The sequence below is a fragment of the Chrysemys picta genome, chromosome 13, assembly GCF_011386835.1.
Source record: "Chrysemys picta bellii isolate R12L10 chromosome 13, ASM1138683v2, whole genome shotgun sequence".
Lineage (NCBI taxonomy): Eukaryota > Metazoa > Chordata > Testudines > Emydidae > Chrysemys > Chrysemys picta.
The window spans coordinates 55,247,232-55,267,389 of record NC_088803.1 but is presented as its reverse complement, the minus strand read 5'-3'; the positions used below and the strand labels follow the sequence as shown (position 1 = coordinate 55,267,389).

The 20,158-nt window shown below is 56.9% G+C and overlaps 1 protein-coding gene across 11 annotated transcripts in view; it reads left to right on the top strand.

Moving 5' to 3' along the window:
* CDH22 (cadherin 22) overlaps positions 1-20,158 on the top strand; it is a 188,669-nt gene that overhangs the window by 43,905 nt on the left and 124,606 nt on the right. For 10 of the 11 annotated variants that reach the window (XR_010592417.1, XM_065566413.1, XM_065566414.1 and 7 more), the window contains one exon: positions 7,997-8,291. Coding sequence is in view for 10 of the 11 variants with exons in the window: in XM_065566413.1 (XP_065422485.1) it covers positions 7,997-8,291 (295 nt within the window). In the remaining variant the exon portion in view is untranslated. Of the gene's footprint in view, positions 1-1,057; positions 1,128-7,996; positions 8,292-20,158 lie in introns of all 11 variants that reach the window. The other variant, XM_065566411.1, reaches the window with a different exon arrangement.

The following is a 20,158-nucleotide window of genomic DNA, read 5'->3' as shown; positions in this document are numbered from 1 at the left end:
CAGCGACAGGCACGGGCCTTGCATCCCCCTGCACTGGATTCCTCTCCAGGGGGTAGCTCCATGGCACTGCATCCTCCCCTCCTCCCCGCACCCCCCCATAGCTCAGTGGCACTGTATCCTCCCCTCCCCCACCCCCAGGTCCATGGCACTGCATCGTCCCCTCATCCTGCCCCCACCCCTGTAGCTCCATGGCACTGCATTCCCCAAGTCGCCCTCTTGTAGGGGTGGTTGCGTTGGGTTTCAGACTCTCACCACTGGCTTGCTCCCAGTCCTGGGAAGACTAAGCTCAGACTTACCAGCCGGATCTCCCCTGAGGCCTGTGCTGGCTGCTTTCTGGTTCCTGGTCCGTGCAGATTGGGGCTGGCTCAGAAAACAGCCCCTTCAGGCCTCCATGTGCAAATCCCCCCTCCCCGTTCCTCTGCCCAATTAGTTACCCCAGAGTAAAGGTGTTGCTGTATTTACATAATATGACTCCAATTTGCATAAAAGATTTGCATGGAATGCACTTAATATGCCTCTATTTGCATATGAATGTGCCAGGAGGGACTGGGGGGGGGTTCTTAGGGCAAAGGCTAATATTACAGGTGCAGAGTCACTTTGCTATAGGCCAAGGGCTGGGGTCTGGCTCCTATGTCCCAGGTGCAGAGCCAGCAGTCCTGGGTGGTGCATGGGGGATGGGCTGGTGCCTGGGCAGGAGTCCGGGGTGATGGGAGTTACTGGGGCACCCAGGGGAATGCAGTTTACTTTCCTCGTATTAATATTCCGCTCGTGCCCAGTCAAGATCAGGCTTCGTTGCACTGGGCTCTGTACAGCACCCAGGGAGACTCAGCCAGTTCCAAACCCTGCCGTTGGGTTTGAGACTGATGATGGGGTGGGGAGACAGGACAACGTGGGGGGATAAGCTGGTGTCAGTGCGTAGGCTCCACAGAGCCAGTCCTATGTCCACGTGAGAGCTGAGTGCAGGGCCTTGCACAGTGGCTGTTGCCCAGGGGAGTGACAGTCTACTAACCTCAGAGGCGACTCAGTTCATGCCATTTATATCTTCTCTTTCCCTTAGCGTTTCTCTCTCTGCTAGCTGATGAATGCCGCTGTTAGACCTGGTACCATGGAGATGCTCCGAACCTCTGGTGAGGGGTGTGGTGTGAAAGCCCAGAGAGACAGTAACTGTGGTAGCTAACTGCATGTTGCCCCTGCCAGCAGCCAGGGCTAGCATGTGCTTGTCCTCCAGCACCCAGGTTGGCACTCAGTATTTGTGCAGTGTGGATGGCCCCCTGGCCCTGCCCATGTGACCTGTTTGGCTGGTGCTTTCCTCAGTGCTCTGTGGTTAGGCCATCCCAGGCCTTCTCCTCCATCCCCGGTTCCAGCACAGTGAGCGAGCATCTCCATTGCGCAGCATGCCCTGATGCAGGCGCAGTGAGGCAGCGTGGAGACTGTGTTGCGGGGGATCCCTGTGTCAGCTGGGGCAGAGAAGCGTGCTGTGAGCCGGTTCTGATGGCTTGGCTGTGCTTGGGGCATGTATGCTTCAGAGCTGTGAGTCTGGGGGGATGCCACGTGGACAGGATCACGAGTGAGGTTCCACTTGAGTTTGAAACAATCCTCTGTGCCCGTTTTTGCAGACACTCAGGAAGTCTTGCTCCTCCATGAAGAAGCTGGATGCAGTTACAGTTAATTGACAGCTCCCCTGGGGAGTGACTTGAAGCATCAGGCCTTGTCGAATTCCAGAGGTAGCCTAGCAACAGCCTCGTTTCCAAAATGAACTCAGGAACCTAAACCTGGCCCATTTTACATCCCCTTTCCACATCCCCGGCCAGCCTGGAGTGAACAGCCAGGCCACACCGAGAACAATTCCCTGTAAATAGCACGCTCAAAGGCCTGCTGTCCCCTACAGCCGCTGTCCAGGCTGGGGCTGGAGTAGCCAGGAGCTGCTCCTGCAGCCCGCACTCCTGCCCTGCTCCCCACAGCGCCCCTGCCAGGAGAGGCTGGGGAGAATGACACCAGTTACGATCTCTTCCTGCTCCTGCAAAAAGAAGAACAGGAGGACTTGTGGCACCTTAGAGACTAACAAATTTATTAGTCTCTAAGGTGCCACAAGTCCTCCTGTTCTTCTTTTTGCGGATACAGACTAACACGGCTGCTACTCTGAAACCTTCCTGCTCCTGGTGTTTTACACTGCTCCTGCAGCCTGCACTCCTGCCCTGCTCCCCACAGCGCCCCTGCCAGGAGAGGCTGGGGAGAATGACACCAGTTACGATCTCTTCCTGCTCCTGGTGTTTTACACTGCTCCATAGCGCGCGCGGGTCCTTTATGGAGTAGCTGTGAGCCTCCTGTGGCCAGTGTTCCTGCATTTCTCCCTGGGGAAGGTGTGGTGGGGACAGGCAGGTATGGGAGCTGCTGGAGCTCCCCCGATGTGAGGCACCTACACAGTTCCCAGCAGTGCCACCGGCTGGGACAGGCTTGGCTAGCCTCCCACACCCCTACACGTGCTCCTCTGAGGGCCAATAACATTTCCGTACAATCTGGATTCTCTTGCTAATCCTTTTTCTGAACTGTAATTTCCCCCGAGGCTTCTGTCAGTTTGATGTGGATTTCTTTGGGTTTTTTAAATAGAATTATGGGGTCAGCACTAGTTACAAACTTCTGCATGTGGACAGATCTATTTTAGATAGAAGAGGGGATTAAAGGGAAAAAAGCAGATTTAATTAAGTTGCTAATATTTAAAGAAAATTGATGAACTAAGGCTTTATGAGCTGGAGCAAACACAGAGCATGCCTTCATTAGGGCCAGTTTTTATTTGATTTTCTTTATTTTTCAATCCCGAAGTAGTTTTTATTTGTGTATCTGTGCTTTCTTTTTAATCATTTTTAATAAGGAAAATGCACCTCTGTTCACATTTAATTTTGATTTAATTAGTAGGCAGTAATTAATGGCCTTGTAAAATCCCAGTGTTAGCCCTTTAGAGCAGGGAAATAATTTCCCTTTTTAACAATCTGAACAGATGAAAGATTTTCATCTTTTCCATTGCCCAGAAACACCTGATCACCAGGAATAAGGGGCGACTCCGTGGCCGAATGTGGGGCTTCCTTCCCCCATCCTGGGAGAAGAGCACGCCCAGGAAGGAAGGGGTCATTGCACCCTGCTCCAGACCTGCTGCTTTGTTTTAGATCAGGGGCTGGTGAGAGAGAGCTTCCCAGCTGTGCTCTGGAGATGCTGGGATTACGATTGCCCTGGATTCACCTGCTCCTGGTGTGCCTAGAAGTTGGGACGAAGCGCAGAGAGGCCTGTTGCCCCAGGAAGGGGCAGGTTTCAGGGGTTAATGATGCAGATGCGTATTCTGATCTCACCCCAGTGTAAGTCTGGAGTAACTCCATTGACTTCCGATTCACCCTGGCACAGCTGAGATGGGAGCCAGGCCATTGGGGTCTCTGGAGGACTGGCCGTCGGAGGGAAATGGTGGTTGTCCCCGTGGCTATCTGCGCTGTGGAATGGCTGCTCTCTCTGCTCCTTTGGCTCTTGGCACTGTCAAGCTCAGCACCTCGGGCTGTCTGCACTGTCACAGCCACTCTTGAGCCATCTACAAAGCAAACCCAGTGCAAGGTTTGTTCTCCAGATCGGCTTGGGAGAGGGTGGCTTTGCTCATTGGTCATGCACTCCTGGAGAGGCCTTGGGGATGTTTGGGGCGGGTGTGCACTGGCCACAGCACAGGGTGAGGAGTTTGTCCCTGTGGCACCACTCGCCAGAGCCACCCTGCAGCTTGTCACCATATTTGGTTTCTGTGCTGGTGGGTCTGCGGTGGCAAGGGAGGCAGGCCAGGAACGAGCAACAGTGTGTATCGCTTCAGAACCGGATGTATTGGCAGAGTTGGGGTGGGGTGGGGGCAAAGACAGGAACTGTGGTGCCTTGGCAGAACTCTGGGTGGGTGGATGAGGGACCAGACTGCACAGCGGGGGGTGCTGCAGCTCAGTGTGGAGGGGGTTTGCAGGATGTGAGGGGCTCTGGGAATGCCATGGGAGCCGGCGGTAGGGCTAGGTGCACTGGTAGAGCTATGCAGAAGATGCTTACCCAAACCTGCCTCCACACTGGTGCCATTCACCCCTCACACCCGTGAACAGGACAGATCACCAAAATCCATCCCAACATTTAAATGGACTGTAAGAAGCCAAATGCAGCACGGTTATGTCTACACTGCGATGAAACACCCGCGCCTGGCCCATCAGCTAACACGAGCTTGTGGGGTTTGGGCTCCCGGGCTGTCCCAGAGCCCAGGCTCCAGCCTAGGACCAAACATCTACACTGCAATTAGCCCCGGGCCTGAGTCAGCTGACCTGGGCCAGCCGCAGGTGTTTAATTGCAATGTAGACATATCCCATGGGGCAAATGATCCGGGGGCAGCTGCTGCAGGTGTCCAGCTCGGAGCCCAGGTTAGTGCTATGTGCCAAGTTCATTGACTGGCATCTCAGAGAGACAGCCCAAGAAATCAGACAGCTGCATTTTTGTGCTTTAAAAACCTGCATATCCGTATTTTGGCCCAGGTTTCAGAACTGCTCTGACGTCCAACTGGTCATGTGCGTGCCCAAACCCTGCGCTGGTGCATACAATCTTGCTGATTCTACACCAGGTTAGGGGTGTAAATGCAGACTCACTTTCACACCCAAAGCACCCCCTGCTCCTTCTCCAACCCTCCTTGCTGTCTCCCCTCAGACACCTGCAGACAGTTATCCTGCTCCCCTGTTAGTTGTTGTTTAGCCAAGTGATGCAGATTTAGCTCATTAATCTTCCCTTGTAAATCTCTCTTTCCAGCCCCCGGAGTGCGGGCTCTGTTTTTCTTCCTGGCTTTCCAGGTTTCAGGGCTGCTGGCATCTGCTCTGAGCACGGAGTCAGTGTTAAGCAGATGTGGAGCAGGGATATGCTGCTAGTTTGGACAGTTTGCTGGGCATAGGGGCTGGACGGACAGGTTTATCTCCTGGCTGATAATTAGAATCATAGAATCTCAGGGTTGGAAGGGACCTCAGGAGGTCATCTAGTCCAACGCCCTGCTCAAAGCAGGATCAACACCAACTAAATTATCCCAGCCAGGGCTTTGTCAAGCCAGGCCTTAAAAACCTCTAAGGATGGAGATTCCACCATCACGAATCTTGTTGCTGTTGTTATGAGCAGAGAAATGCACATTTGTGTATGTGGCCCCTGCACTTTATGGAACAGATACAGCCCCTGCCATGGTGTTTCAGTCTCTGGCAAGGGTTGACATGGGGCAGAAGGATGTGACGCAGAGCAGGCAGGGTCGTTCAGGCAGCTTCGTTCCTGTGCAAGCCAGCTGGATGACTACCTTATGGCTGCAATACCCGCAGGGTGGGGAGATTGGCCAGGCAACCGGAAGTGTATGTCCCAGGGTGGCTGGCCTCTTTAAATGAAGCAGGTCCGGTGCCCTGTGTCAGAGCAGGTGCTCCTGTTTGGCCAGTTGAGAGGGTGTGGAGCGCCTGGGGCTAGAAAGGATCAGGGGGAGTCCAAGAGAGGAGGGACGCGACGCTGACGTGCCAGGGAGAAAGCTGAAGAGCAGCAGAGGGGTTTGCTGGCTGACCTCCCCACGATGGAGTGCTAGGGCTGGAGGGGGCAGGACAGGAGAGGACCAACAGATGTCAGTAGGCAACTCCCTCCTAGCAGTGGGAGTTTCCTATTGACACCCAAGCTGGTGGGCCCGGGACTGGAGAGGGCTGTAGTTGGGCTAACCCTCGGAGGTCTCCATGAAGGAGAGCTGGAGCCAGAGGCTGAAGAGGGCTGAGGGCCAAGAGAACAGTGGCAGGGCTCACCTCTGGCCGGTCTGAGGTGAGAGGATGGCAGAACTGGGGGAGTGAGGGAAGGTGAGTATGCCCTCCCAGTGGAGAGGCCGTGGGGGCTCCGGTGAGGAAGAGCGGGGTTGCGCTTCAGCTGGAGGGGCTCTGGTGTGGCTCTCATGGCAGGACAGGCGAGGACCAACGAAGACCCCGGGTGGGGTGGAAGGTGCTGGAGTGTGGTATGTGCTACATCGATGGACTGGCTGTCATGGGATTGTAAGGACCATGTGCACTGGAGTGATCAGTGGGCTGTCTGGGGAATTCTGTTAGGGACTGTTTGCACAAGACTTTTGTAATGAACCAGCTCCAAGGATGGGTCGGTGTTACTGAGTCAAGCAAACCTGACATGGAGCCATCAGGGGCCTGAGAGGGGACGTGGGGCCAGAACCCTGCTGCTAGGGCACCCAGCCGCAAAGGGGTGTCTGGCTGTGTGTCTTGAGTGGGTGTTTCCTAGGGATAGCTGAGAAAACAGGTGTAGTTGTTGGCTTGGCAGGGGTGTATTTTCCAGGTATTGCCAGTCACGCAGGGGTAATTCCTAGGTGATACCAGGCAGGTGGGTGTATTTCCTGTGATGTGATTTGGGCAGGTGTATTTCCCAGGCAATGCTGGGCAGGTGGGTGTATTTTCTGGGTGATGCTGGGCAGGTGAGTATATTTCCTGGCAAGGCAGGGTGGGAGTGTGTATTTGACATATATCAGAGGGGAGCCGTGTTAGTCTGGATCTGTAAAAAGCAACAGAGAGTCCTGTGGCACCTCTGTTAGTCTTAAAGGTGCCACGGGACTCTCTGTGGCTATTTGACATAGACAATAATATATGAATAGCATGTAAAGTACATTGAATTGTCCAATGTGTGGGCATCTTACTCACAAAATAAATAAATATATAAATTGTATCTAACAAGATAAATATAATGAAGGTATCATAAAAAGAGGCAGGTCCTGGTATAAATTCTTGCTGGTGGAACTGTATGTCTTTAAGGTGGATTATAGAACTGCAGTTTGGAAGATTGAATGGCCCATAAACATTTTCATATTTCATTAGCCGATTAATGGACAGCTCTTTTTTTGGCAACTTTGCTGATTCTCAGCAGAAATTGTGAGGAGTAAATGAATGCATCTGATGAAACCTTTCTGGGGGCCTGTCCATTATGGATTGCCCCAATTAATGCCCGTGCTGCTCTCCTCGGAGATGCATTCTGCCTGTCCAGTTACTGTTAATAGATTTCTCATAAGTGGCTGGATTGTAAAAACCTCATAACTCAGTTTAATGCCACCAATAAAATTATCTCCGGACGCCTGGCCTGGATTCCAGGCGGCTGCAGGGCAAAGGGAGCTGCTGTTTACCCTTTCGCTCCCTCATTCCAAATAGCATCTTCATTAGAAAACGAAGAGGAAATTGTTGGCTACACAAGCTGCTTTCCTGGGGGGCTGTTTCTGGTGCTGAATTCAGTGCTCATATCCCTGCCAGGATGCTGGGTGGGCATGAAGCTGTCACCGTGTGGAAGGGCTGGCAGCTGCTGGTATCGAGAGCCAGAGCATACACACCAGAGTAGTGGGGCAGCTGGCTTGGGTTTGGAAGGGCAGTGAGCTGGTGTTTACACACATCACAGTGCTGCATGCAGTTACTCGATGCTGCCCATGTGGATGTCTGAGCCTCACACGCTTTGGGGTGGCTTTGTTCCAGTTGTGTCTCCTGTACTGTCAATCACTCTGTCTTTGGGGGCTGCTCTGGCCCGTGTGACGGGGGGTCTGAGCTGCACAGAATTATTCTCTCAGTTCTGTGTTAGAAGGGAGCGGGGCAGAGATCTGGTGACAGGCCCAAGGTCACACAGCAAAGCAGTGGCAGAGCCAGGAATTGAACCCAGGTCTTCCGGGTCCCAGTCCAGGACAAGCGCATTGCTTGCTGTTCCCTTCCAAGAGGGACAGGCTGATCTGAACTAACTCTTGGCAGTGAAAACCATGCAGCCACCGGGCCCTTGCTTTGCCTGCCCTCCCCACCCCAGAGCCCTGCTCTAGCCCCTCCCACTCCATGGGCCCAGCTACTGCTCCTCTCTTGCCAGGGGGCTTCTCACTGACTTGGCTCTCACAGCAAGAGTGGCAGCTGTGGCTCCAGCCAGTTCAGTTGCTCTCTCTCAGCACCAACCCTCGCCCTCTGTCCTTCCTCTGCAGATCCACTCGGACTCGGATGAGGGGGACGGGTCCATCAAGTACACCATCTCCGGGGAGGGCGCAGGATCCATCTTCCTCATTGATGAGGTCACAGGCGACATCCATGCCACCGAGCGCCTGGACCGGGAGCAGAAGACGTTCTACACGCTGCGGGCACAGGCCCGGGACCGCCAGACCAACCAGCTGCTGGAGCCTGAGTCTGAGTTCATCATCAAGGTGCAGGACATCAACGACAGCGAGCCCCGTTTCCTGGAGGGACCCTACATTGGCAGTGTGGCCGAGCTGTCCCCCATAGGTAGGTGTCCTGCACCCGCGCTGAGCACAAGGTGATGGGGGCAAGGAGCTGGCAGCCCCTGCTCCCGTCCATTACCCTGAGCTGTCAAACTAGAGTCTTGTCCAGCACAGAATCACTTGTCATAAATCCAGGGATTCCAGTCACGACTGGAGCCAAGGGGGGGAATAAATAAGGCAGTTAAGGGAAACATTTGAGTAAATCCTCAGTGCTGATGGCCAGCTGGAGAAGCACGTGGGCTCCCCATGAGCCTGTGCAATGGGAGTGGGCTGAGCTGGGTGCCAATTCCCCCGCTTCCCCGTCTGAGGTTTCCCCAGTTCTACCCCAGCTTTCCCCCACACATGCCGGTCTCTGCTGCTCTCAGGCACTGGGGAGGAGGCCCTAGGCCTTGCTCGAGGCAGGGTCTGCTGCTAGTTAGGATCATACTGAGACTGATGTTTCTTGCCGTGTCTCCTTGCCTCTAGCTGTGTCTGCGGCACCTACGCTCCCAGCTCTCCCCACCCCTGAGATTCCACCTCCCACATCTGTCAGTGCCTGGCTGTTGTTGCCTGGTCTATTAATTATATTGATTACTTAAAAATTCCCAGTTAACACTCAGAGGTTTGATTGGTTCTCGTCCCAAGATCAGGGGCCGTATTACTAGAATTCCTTTTGAATTGGGAACCGTGACGTACACGGTCACAAGACTCACACTTTTTTTAACAGTGTTAGCAAAGTTTCAAGCCCAGCCAGAAAGGAAGAGGTAGCACAGAACGAGCTGAGCCCCCCCTTGGAGAACAACCTGAATGTTCACTAGTGCAAATTTCTCCTGTGTTGGTCTGTTCATGTCCCTCAGTCCCAACCCATGGTCCTCCTGCCTTTCCATTTTGGGCTCCCCACACAGTCCTGATCTGCAGCCCCCTGATGTTGCAGTGCCAAGTCCCATCCCCCAGCCGTGCTGGTCCTGGCCTGCTGGACCTGCAGCACCCCCCGCTCTATCTGTGCTGCCCTGGCACCCCTCCCCCAGCTCTGCTACCACATATCTGTCCTGATCCAAGCCCCCATCCTGTTCCATTCCTACCCACCCCACAGCCCTGCCCTGCAGCCCCTCTCCCAGCAGCTCTGGTCACAAGCGCCCGCTGAGCAGAGGCCAGCAGTGGTGTTGAACTAAGTACAATTGTTCCGTAATGGGAGAAAACTTCAGCTGATTGGCTCAGACGTGTAAACTCATCCCTCTCGTTCCTAAGTGAGGCCTAGCACCTCACACATCACACTGCCTCTGCGCCTGTGGTAGCACGTGGTCGGGTCTGGAATGCCGTGCACCAGAGCAGGGTCTGTGCGGGGAGGTTTCCCAGAGCGTGCTAGCCATACTGGGGAGAGGGCAGGATAGGGTCGCACTGGGCAGGCGGTTATTGTGCTTTACTGAGTGTTGGATGTAAGGTGGGGGCGGGGATGTGCAATGGGGCAGCAGCAGGGCGTCTGCCCTTTGTCCCTACTTCATGCTGGTAGTGCATTCTGCTGAGCCCCAGAATCCATTCACCCTTTTCCCTGTTTCTGGGTGTCGTGCTGCTCCCTGTCTGCGTCGGACCAGGGGCATGGGTTGACTGAGGTGGGCAGGCTGCGAGAGGGGAGGTATCCCAGGCAGTGGCACTGCAAATCACTGCTCTCCAAAGGCGCCTCAAGGCAAAAGACAGAGTCAGCCCGCAGGGGATGAAAAGGGGAGAGTGACAGGTGCAAAGGAAGGAGAAAGCGAGAGGACCAGCAGTGAGCAGAACTGAGGAGAAGGCAGGAGAGCGGGAAGAGCTCCCAAGGAGGCTGGCAGCACAGGGATCATGTGGCACAGGTCCGGCTCCAGCAGGAGGACAGATAGCTGGTTTTCCCATCTGGGGGTGTGACAGGCAGTGCCCTGGAAAGGGGCCCAGGCCTGGTTCCTGTGAGCGCCCAAGGAGTTAAGTGCAGTAAGGGAAGGGCTCTCCTTAGGGCCTGGCAGGAAGCCGGAGGGTCAGTCTCTTGCTGTGTTTCCTGGATGCTCTGCTCATTCAGAGCCCTGTGATGGCCTCCAGCACACGTACAGATGTGCAGAAATCATTACACCAGAGGGGCTGCTGCTGACTGAATTCCTCCTGACATGCGGTTTCAGCCCCTGTCTGGAACGCTGTACTCCTTTGGCCAAGAACGCCATCAGTCACAGACCAGGGCTCCTATACAAATGGCAGGCAGGATGCAGGCAGCGAGGGGGAGACGCACCCCCCCTTCCCAAAAGGGGGAGGCAATGAAATTAACGTAGTTTGCCTGAGCAACGTTTAAAAAGGGCGGAATTCTCAACTCTGCATGTTAGACCAGGAGCCCCGTGCTTTGAAAATCACTAACAATTACGGAGCTGCCTGATCACAGGCTGATGTGAACAAGACGTATCAAAGGAGACAGTGTCTGTGCAAAATTGGAGATCAGAGGGAGAAAGAAACTCGGTTTCAGAACATGAAAGGAGGCGATTCCTGCAAATTAAAATCCTCAGAAGTGAAAAGTAAAGAGAAGTGTTTGGAGCAACGTTGGATGTGCTTCTGCCGTGTCGCTCCAGAGGCGGGGACCTGACAGCCAGGAGCCAGCGCTGACCGACAGCCTCTGTCCTGCCGGCCCAAGGCAGCCCCAAATTAGTGAGTGTGAGCTGGCTTCCTCGTGGCTCCCCCTTCACAGTGGGGCCTCCAGCAGCCTGGCCAGCCCCAAAGGGAAGCAAAGACTGTGGGGAAACCACTCTGGGGCCCAAGGCCAAAACTCTGAAATGTCAGGGCAGATGCTTCCTCCTCGCCTGCCGCCACCGTGCGCTGGAGAGCAGAACAGAGCTGGGCTGCAGCAGGGTTGGCCTTATGTCCCAGCTGACCCCCAGCTACCAGGAGAGGGGAGAGCTCCCTGTGCGGCAGAGGCGGCCAGCGCAGCGGCACAAAGTCCCCGGCAGCAGCTGGGGCAGAGATCTGGAGAGTCCATCCAGACACCCACAGAGTGCTGCTGACAATGCCCCGAGGCCCCAGGCCCCATCCAGCACCCCGGCTTCCTTCCGAGAGCTGTACACAGGGCTCAGGTGCTGGAGAGACAACCGTCCTGCGTGCTACACCACCGGCAACAATGTTGGGTCCTGCTTCTGCCGAGCCAGTGACACTGGAAAGCAGCTTCACTTGGGGCACTGCACTGGGGGGGGTGTTTATGGGGGAGCAGCTCCAGCCAGGGCACTGCATGGGGGAGCCAGGTAACTGGAGTGGGGGGGGGGGCAGCTCTGCCCTGGGCACCGCATGGGGGGGGCAGGTAACTGGAGTGGGGGGGCAGCTCTGCCTGGGCACTGCATGGGGGGGCAGGTAACTGGAGTGGGGGGGCAGCTCTGCCTGGGCACTGCATGGGGGGCCAGGTAACTGGAGTGTGGGGGGCAGCTCTGCCCTGGGCACTGCACAGGGGGCCGGGTAACTGGAGTGTGGGGGGCAGCTCTGCCATGGGCACTGCATGGGGGGCCAGGTAACTGGAGTGGGGGGGGGGCAGCTCTGCCCTGGGCACCGTATGGGGGGGGCCAGGTAACTGGAGTGGGGGGGCCAGCTCTGCCTGGGCACTGCATGGGGTGGTGTTTATATGGGGGGGAACTCAGCCCAGGCACTGCACGGGCGGGGCCCATGTGTATGGAGCGTTGGGTACTGCACTGGACATGGCACGTAATGGGACAGTGACGATGGCACCACAGACTGTATGTAAAAGGCCCCAAGCCTCAGTGTGGCCCGTACACTGGCCAGGCCAAGTCCAGCTGACAGAGCAGCTGGCTGGCCCCTCGTGTGGGCAGGGGCCTTGCTTTGTGTGCCAGGCGTGGCTGAGATCCTGGGCAGCGGGTCGGCTGTTAACTGAACGCTGCGCCCGGAGTCAGTGCATAGGACCTGCTTCGCCCAGCGCCCAGGCGGGTGGGGAATCAATCGCCCCCAGATCTGAGAGTCAACTTCTGAGGAGGTTTTTCATTAAAGTTCAGGAGATCCATACGTGCAATATATCCTCCCCAAGCAGCAGCCTCCGCCCTCGCTTCTGAGCATAGGCCATCAGGGAGCACCGGAGGGCAGGGAATGCTGGGGGGATACTGCGCTGCTCAGGGGAATGTGCCCTTGTCTCTGGTACCAGGATCTGGGTTAAAGCCTGGAGGTGCTGCATGGAATGAGTTTGACGGTCTCTGCTCAGGCCCCAGTGGCAGGGGTTTACCCAGCCCCCCACAGCAGCTGGGACCCATCCATCCATCCATCACTGCTCTGGAAAGGTCCAGGACCCAACTGTTATGGAGGGGCCCTGCAACTTGGCGACCAGGGCTGTCATTTGGCAAGATTTCCTAGCCTTTGCTCCCTCAGCCAGCAGAAAGGTGCGGGATCATCGACAGCTCCTTTCCTAGCCTGCCCTGCCCTACCTGTGCTCTTACCGGGTCCTCCTGCCGGCCAAGACAGGATCGACCAGCCGAGAAATTCTCATACTGTCATGTGACCTGCAGAAAGCCTGGGCAGCTCCCTGCCAGGTCCCCAGCTGCAGCCCCGGCCTAGAGCTCCCCAGGGACGGGGCATGTTCCTGGTGCACAGAAAGCAGTTAAGCAAACATGGTCAGATGGGCTCCTGCAACCCTGGGAGCAGATCAAGGGACAGTATTTGCCTAAAGGAAGAGGACTGATTGGGAGGGAAAGGCGTCTGATTTCCCAGCATCTAAGGGAATTGCAAACAATGGAGATTTAAGGAAACTATTTCTGAGGAGCTGAGGGCGGTTACACAAAGCCAGCTCTGCTCTCGGCCCAGGATCAGGCAGCAGGGATGTGACGGGCTGGGAGGCTGGGAAAGGCGCCAGCTGCCAAAGAGAATGTGCCAGACGGACCCTGGGCTGGGAGAAGGGGAGTCTGGTGGCAGTAGGGGTTGAGATGCATAAAGGGCAGGGGAGAGGGAGTTTCTCCTCCTGAATCAGAAGCTCCCTGGAGCTCAGCCGCGGGAGCCAGGCTGTACATACTCTGGACCCAGGGCTCCCTCCAGACATATGTGAAGTGTCTTGGCCAGTGCTGGGTACAGGGTGTTGGGACACTGTGCTGCCGTCGCAGATGGAAATTACCTTAGTCTCACCCAGCACCCCAGGACTGGCCACAGGCACTGGGCAGCAGGGGCTTTCCAGAGGGAGCTGACTCTTTGCAAGCCACCAGCTTCTTATCTAGCCATTTCACTGGGGTGCCTGAGACATGGGGAGCTGCAAGGATTCATCCACCAGGCCAAGGCCCTCTGAGTTTCCACCACGCCACACTGCTCGGGAGTTTAGAGTGCAGCTGTGTGGGGCAGCCAGTGACTTCTGCAGGGAGCTGGGTTAGGGGTTAGAGGGGATGGGGCACAGAACTTATCCACTGGGCTCTGGCTGGCATTGTGCTCAAGGTCCTGCAAGCACCCAGGGGCGGGGGATACAGGGTCTTTTCAGGGAAGATTCTGCGTAGCTGGGTGAGTGCTGAGGCTGCTGCTGCTAAGGGTGCGCTGAGCTCTTGCAGCTCTGAACAGGGCCACTTGCTGTCTCTGCTTGGAGCCTAAGTTCCCTCTAAGCTGCGAGGCCGGGCGGCCACCCAGCAGGCTATCAAGTGCCGTGCACTTCAGGTATCCCTCCCCCCACTGCTCCTGCCCTCTGCCTTGGAGCCCCTGGCCAGCTGCTCCCAGGACCTCCTGCTTGCTCTGTGTGTGTGCACACTGATGTCAGGGTGTCCCCCACCCCTGTACCCCATCTCCACAGAGTGGGAGAGGGGACACACATGACAGGGCTCAGGACGGAGAGAGCTTGCTGGCAGCTGTTGCTGTGTCTGAATACACAGGCTTCAGACTGCTGAGTGCCGATCTACTTAAAAGGGCAGCGTACTTATGGGGGCAGCGCGTGTTACTCTCTGTCACACACACACACACACACACACTGTGTCTCTGTCACACACACACACACACACACACACACACACACACACACAGAGTCTCACACACACACTGTGTCTCTGTCACGCACATACACACACAGTCTCACACACACACTGTCTCTGTCACTCACACACAGAGTCACACACACTGTGTTTCTGTCTCACATACACACACACACACTCACTCTGTCTTTCACACTCACCTCCCAACACATACTTGTACTATTGTTGTTGTTACTTGATACTTCTTTCAAAGTGTGGTGTTTTAGTTTTTTGACTGGTCTGTGCATTTCAAAATTTTGATTTCTCTCTTACACTTACTTTTAATTCTTTGAGTAGTGAGTTCTAAAATGCCCAACTTGCCCTGGCTGGAGTAATTATCCCTATAGTAACTTTTAAAAAATAAATATTATATCTAGGTTTTTTGTTTCTACTGGTGGTGCACATCCGCACATTACCACAGTATGGTGTACATAACAAAATTCATTCTGCACATAGATGAAAAAAATTGGAGGGAATGCTGCAGGCTGGCAGGCCCCAGTGTCTGCACCTCGTTGGGGTGGGCAGCGGCTGCAATCATCACATCATGGGGAGGGTAAGGCAGAAGGCACGGTGCGGAGCCTAGTTACTTATGAAGCCATTTCTGCTGCTTTCCCTGCCATCTCAGGGATAAGGGACTGAGACCTGCACACCCGGGGTAAGCGTGAATGGATCCCATTCCTGACCAGTCTCCAGTGCCCTGGGGACCAGCCAGCAGACCCTGCAGCAGTCCTACTGCCATGCTCTGCCTCTCACAGAGAACCGCTTTGCTGAGATGCTCTCGAGAACAGGGGATGGAAGGGCCGTTCTGCTCTGACTCAAAGCCCTCAGCAGCTCTAGCCCCAGCCTGGGAGCAAGGCCCTACTGCAGGTGCAGCTCTGCACTTTGGGCAGAGGCAAATCCCTGGTGAAGAGGCCTGGGGTGTGCTGAGAAGGCAGGACAGACCCTGTGGGGAACCAGCCAGGTGTCTGGGAACCATGGGAATTCCCTGGTATTAGCAAATGATAAAATCAGCTGAGTTTTGTCTCCCTTTCCAAGCTCCCCTAGGGCCGATTAACAGCTGCCTGCTGCCCCCAGGCCAAAGACAAATCCCACAGAGTCAGAGTCCAAGGGCCCAATCCTGGCATCATCAGAGGCTGTGCACATGTGCGTGGCACCTTGCAGGATCAGCCCATGGCAAAAAGATCCTGGTGAAATAGGCATCCTGTGACTCAGGGACCATGTTTCCCTCCCCCGTTTCCCTGGGTAGCAGCAAGTCTCATCAGGCCAGATTAGAGACGATTTGGCTGTGCAGACAAAGCTTGGGGTCAGGCCCTGCCTTTAGCCCAAAGTCAGCTGGCTGCAGAAGTGATTATTGCCAAGAGAAATTGTTTAATCTCCCCACTGGAAGCGGAGAAAAGGGATTTGTTCAGGGTGCAATCAGTGTTTACAGGCGGCTCTGAATGTTTAATAGAAAGTGCTCAGAACATCGGAGCTTGTCTGGAAGCTCTTGGGCTGGGAGCGACCGGGAGCCAGGGTCCGCACGCTGGAGCAGAGTGGTCACAGACCCTAGCTCGGCGCTGGGATCTCTGGGCTGGGGACACACTGCAGACTCTGGAATCCTTTTCAGAGAGTGAGTGTCCTGAGTGCTCTCTGCTCCTGGGGCCCAGGGGCATGTTCATGGGGCTCCCTGCTCCCATGCTGCTTTGGGGCAAACTTTCCCCTCTTCTGTGCCTGTCTGCATGCCCAGTGCCCCAGGGCGCTGTGCTTATCTGTGTGCCCCCGGGCCCCATGCCTGTCTGGAGGCTGTCCCCCACCCCCATGGACCTGTCCTGGAGACTTCTTTGTCTAAGTGCCCTCCATAGGTTGCTCTGATTTGTAGCATTTCATTAGTCACTTTTTTGCGAGCTCCATCTGCAGCTGGGTTAGTTCCTGCCTGCGTGTGGCCGCAGGAGCGAGAGCTCTGAGTCTGCAGTGAAATTCCCTCTGGGCCGGGCTCAGCATTCTACCAAAACAGGCCATTCTTGGGGATGCAGAAGGCTTGTTTCTGCTCCGATAATCTTTCAGCATTGGGGTTTATTTCCTTCCCGGACATGCCGCCCACTTGCTCCTGGGAGGCACTAGCCGCTTCACCTGTTGGAACAAGAAGAGGGAACCTTGAAAATGTTATCATTTAAAAAATCTTGGTGGTGGCTGCTGCTGCTGCTGTGCCCAGGCCTGGGCCCTGCGAGTGCCACGTCTGCGGGCAGCTCTGCCCGGTAAATTCTGCCGCCCGGGCACAGTCTCCCTCTCTGTCTTAGAGAGTGCGAATAATCCACAGCTGGTCTGGGGCTGACCAAAGAATTTCACATGGAAAACCAAAGTGCAGCTCTGCGAGCGGTTAAAGGGGCCAGACCCCGCCTGCGCCGACCCTCTGCCCTGCTACACGCCTGTGTGACCGGAGTGGAGAGCCAGAGGCCTCGGCTGCTATTTGGGGCCAGAATTGTAGCTTGTGAATGGATGCAGTGTGGGGAAAGACTAGGGGCAGCCATGAAGTGCCTGCCATGCCCGTTGTTCATGGGACCATGGAGTTGAGCAGCAGGCCTTGAGACTAGGCAAGAGGGGTGGACCATGGCGGTCCCTGCCAGGGAAGGGGCACTTTGTCGCCACCGTTACAGAGGCTGGCTTGCTTGCTTGCTTTCTCATTAGGTGCCAGGACTGTTGGTGAGCTGTGATGCAGAAGATGCTCTCAGTGTGTCTCTGCCAGTCTCTGTCTCTTTCTCCCATACACCCGAGCACCTCACAGCTCTGTTGGGCCAGTGCCAGCCCTGCTCCTGGCCGGAGCTCCCTTCTGCTCCCTGAATCAGGACATTAGATTTCATCTCCCTTCTTCCCTGTCCAGCTGTGACTGCGGTGCTGCCACTCAGGATGATGCACAGTGCCCTGGAAGGGCAGCCGTCACCGCAGGCAGGGCCGGCAGCTGAGACCCTGCTGTAGGTCGGTCCCAGGAATCTCCTGCTTGGGACGGATGGTTCCTGGGGCTGGTATGGGAGGTCTTGGCTAGGTAGGAAAGGGAGGCCAATCAGGTAGCATGGGCCTTTTCTGCACAGAGCTGTGATGATTATGTCGCTGAGACTGCGAGATGAACTTCTGCAGCAAGGCAGGACAGGGAGCGGGCGCTGGGCCCTCGGGGCGGGGAGTGGGAGAGGGGGCTGCATTGCTGAGATGGGCAGGGAGCAGGCGCTGGGCCCTCGGGGCGGGCGGCTGCATTGCTGAGATGGGCAGGGAGCAGGCACTCGTTGCTTGGGGGGGGCTGCATTGCTGAGATGGGCAGGGAGCAGGCGCTGGGTGCTCGGGGCGGGCGGCTGCATTGCTGAGATGGACAGGGAACAGGCGCTGGGTGCTCGGGGCGGGCGGCTGTGTTGTTAAGATGGGCAGGGAGCAGGCGCTCGTTGCTTGGGGGGGGGCTGTGTTGCTGAGATGGGCAGGGAGCAGGCGCTCGTTGCTTGAGGGGGGGCTGTGTTGCTGAGATGGACAGGGAGCAGGCGCTCATTGCTTGGGGGGGGGCTGTGTTGCTGAGATGGACAGGGAGCAGGCGCTCGTTGCTTGAGGGGGGGCTGTGTTGCTGAGATGGACAGGGAGCAGGCGCTCATTGCTTGGGGGGGGGCTGTGTTGCTGAGATGGACAGGGAGCAGGCGCTCATTGCTTGGGGGGGGGCTGTGTTGCTGAGATGGACAGGGAGCAGGCGCTCATTGCTTGGGGGGGGGCTGTGTTGCTGAGATGGACAGGGAGCAGGCGCTCGTTGCTCGAGGGGGGGGCTGTGTTGTTAAGATGGGCAGGGAGCAGGCGCTCGTTGCTTGAGGGGGGGGCTGTGTTGTTAAGATGGGCAGGGAGCAGGCGCTCGTTGCTTGGGGGGGGGGCTGTGTTGTTAAGATGGGCAGGGAGCAGGCGCTCGTTGCTCGAGGGGGGGGCTGTGTTGCTGAGATGGGCAGGGAGCAGGCGCTCGTTGCTTGAGGGGGGGCTGTGTTGCTGAGATGGGCAGGGAGCAGGCGCTCGTTGCTTGAGGGGGGGGCTGTGTTGCTGAGATGGGCAGGGAGCAGGCGCTCGTTGCTCGAGGGGGGGGCTGTGTTGTTAAGATGGGCAGGGAGCAGGCGCTCGTTGCTCGAGGGGGGGGCTGTGTTGTTGAGATGGGCAGGGAGCAGGCGCTCGTTGCTCGAGGGGGGGGCTGTGTTGTTGAGATGGGCAGGGAGCAGGCGCTCGTTGCTCGGGGGCTGTGTTGCTGAGATGCGCCGTCATTCTTGATCAGCTGGTGGTGTTCTGAAGTCCGTGTTTTCGTGCTGGGCATGCCCTATGCCGGGCTATGGAGCGTTTATATCAGCTGTAGCTACTTGGGCATCCAAAATCAGCAAGGGGCTGAAACTGACCTGGCAGCCAGCGTGCAGGTGTGCTCCCTTTTCCACCAGCCCAGCTGTCGTCTTGCCTAGAGCCAGGTGCTCCTTTGTGGGGGCTGGTCTGTGCCAGGCATCGGGCCAGCTGAGACATGGTGTGGGTGGCAATAAAAGAAAGAGGATGTGGCGCTTGGGACTGACCCTCAAGGGACTCCATAGTGTGGAGATCTGGGAGCAATGGCCCGTGCTGCCCCCCCGGCATCAGCCTGGCAGGAAGAACTAAACCAGCTGAATGAGGTTGCTCTGGCCCCTGCCAGGTCTCTGATGGGTCGACAGCAGGCCAGGGCCTGTGGGATCAGCTGCTGTCCGTCAGCATGAGCAGCGCTGTCTGCGCTCTGGTGCCCGATGGCAGGGGGTAGCCGTGTCTGAGGCGGCTCTGTGGCTAGCATGCTGTGATATGGAAGATGGGAGGCTGGGTGCTGGTTTGCAAGGCAGGGTGTGTCGGGTGATGGCTCCCTGAGTGCTGGGTGGTGTGAGAAAGCTCTGTTAGGTCTGTGCCAGGGGTACTCAGGGGCTAGATCCAGGTTGCCCACTGTAGCCAAGAGCTTAGAGAGCTTGAATGGTGAGAAGGACGTTGTGTGCCGTGTGGCTCCATGTTCAGTGGCTGGTGCCCAAAGAGGCCATCCCGGGGCGGGACCCTGCTGACGGAGCCACCTCTCCCCCCGCCCCCCTCCAGCACGTCCCCAGCAGCTGGGGGTCAGTGGACTGCTCCCTGCCCAGGCCCAGCGTGCTCTGCCCCTGGTCAGGGGGCGGGCCGCTGTTGCCTCCCAGCTGGCTCCGTCCTGTTCCCTGACTGACTGCCAGGGAGAGTGGCTGAACGTGCTGGGGAGGACACATGGAGAGAAGGCCAATCTGCGGGGACACTTGCCCCCCCATGCCCTCCCTACATGTCACCTCTGAGTGGGATGCAGGAGCTACTACACTGGGAAAGGGGGGTGGGGAGGGGGACTCCCTGGCCTCTTGCACAGTGGGGCAGAGTCCTGCAGAGATTCCTTGTGCTTGAGCCTGTCCTCACCCGCGCAGGGCCTTCCTCCCCACCCTGCTGTGGCTCCTGCGGTGATGGGACTAGCCTGTGCCAGGACCTGGGCTAGCGCGAGTGCATCCCTTGGAGCTGGTCGTAGTCAGGAGGGGGCTGGGAGAGAAGGGCTCTGGGCCGTGGATGTGGGGCACTCTGCATTCTGCATGGGTCTGAAGCATTCACCCTCGGCTGGCATCTGGACTGGCGTGTGCAGGTCCCTTTCCAGCCTGCCAGGTCCTTGTGGGTTCTGAGCGGGGCCTGTTTGCTTTCCGTTGCCTGTTGACATTCATTGTAGCTAAATGCTGCCGGAGCGAGTGGCACAGTCAGTGGCAGGACCGGCTCCAGGCACCAGCCCACCAAGCATGTGCTGGGGCGGCGCCTGGAGGAGGGCGGCGCGGAGGGGCGCTCCGTCCCGAGAGCGGGGCTGCGACTGGGCTCGCCGCCCTCTCTGCGGCGCTCCAGCCGCCGGGGAGAGCGGAGCCGCAGTGGGCTCTCCGCC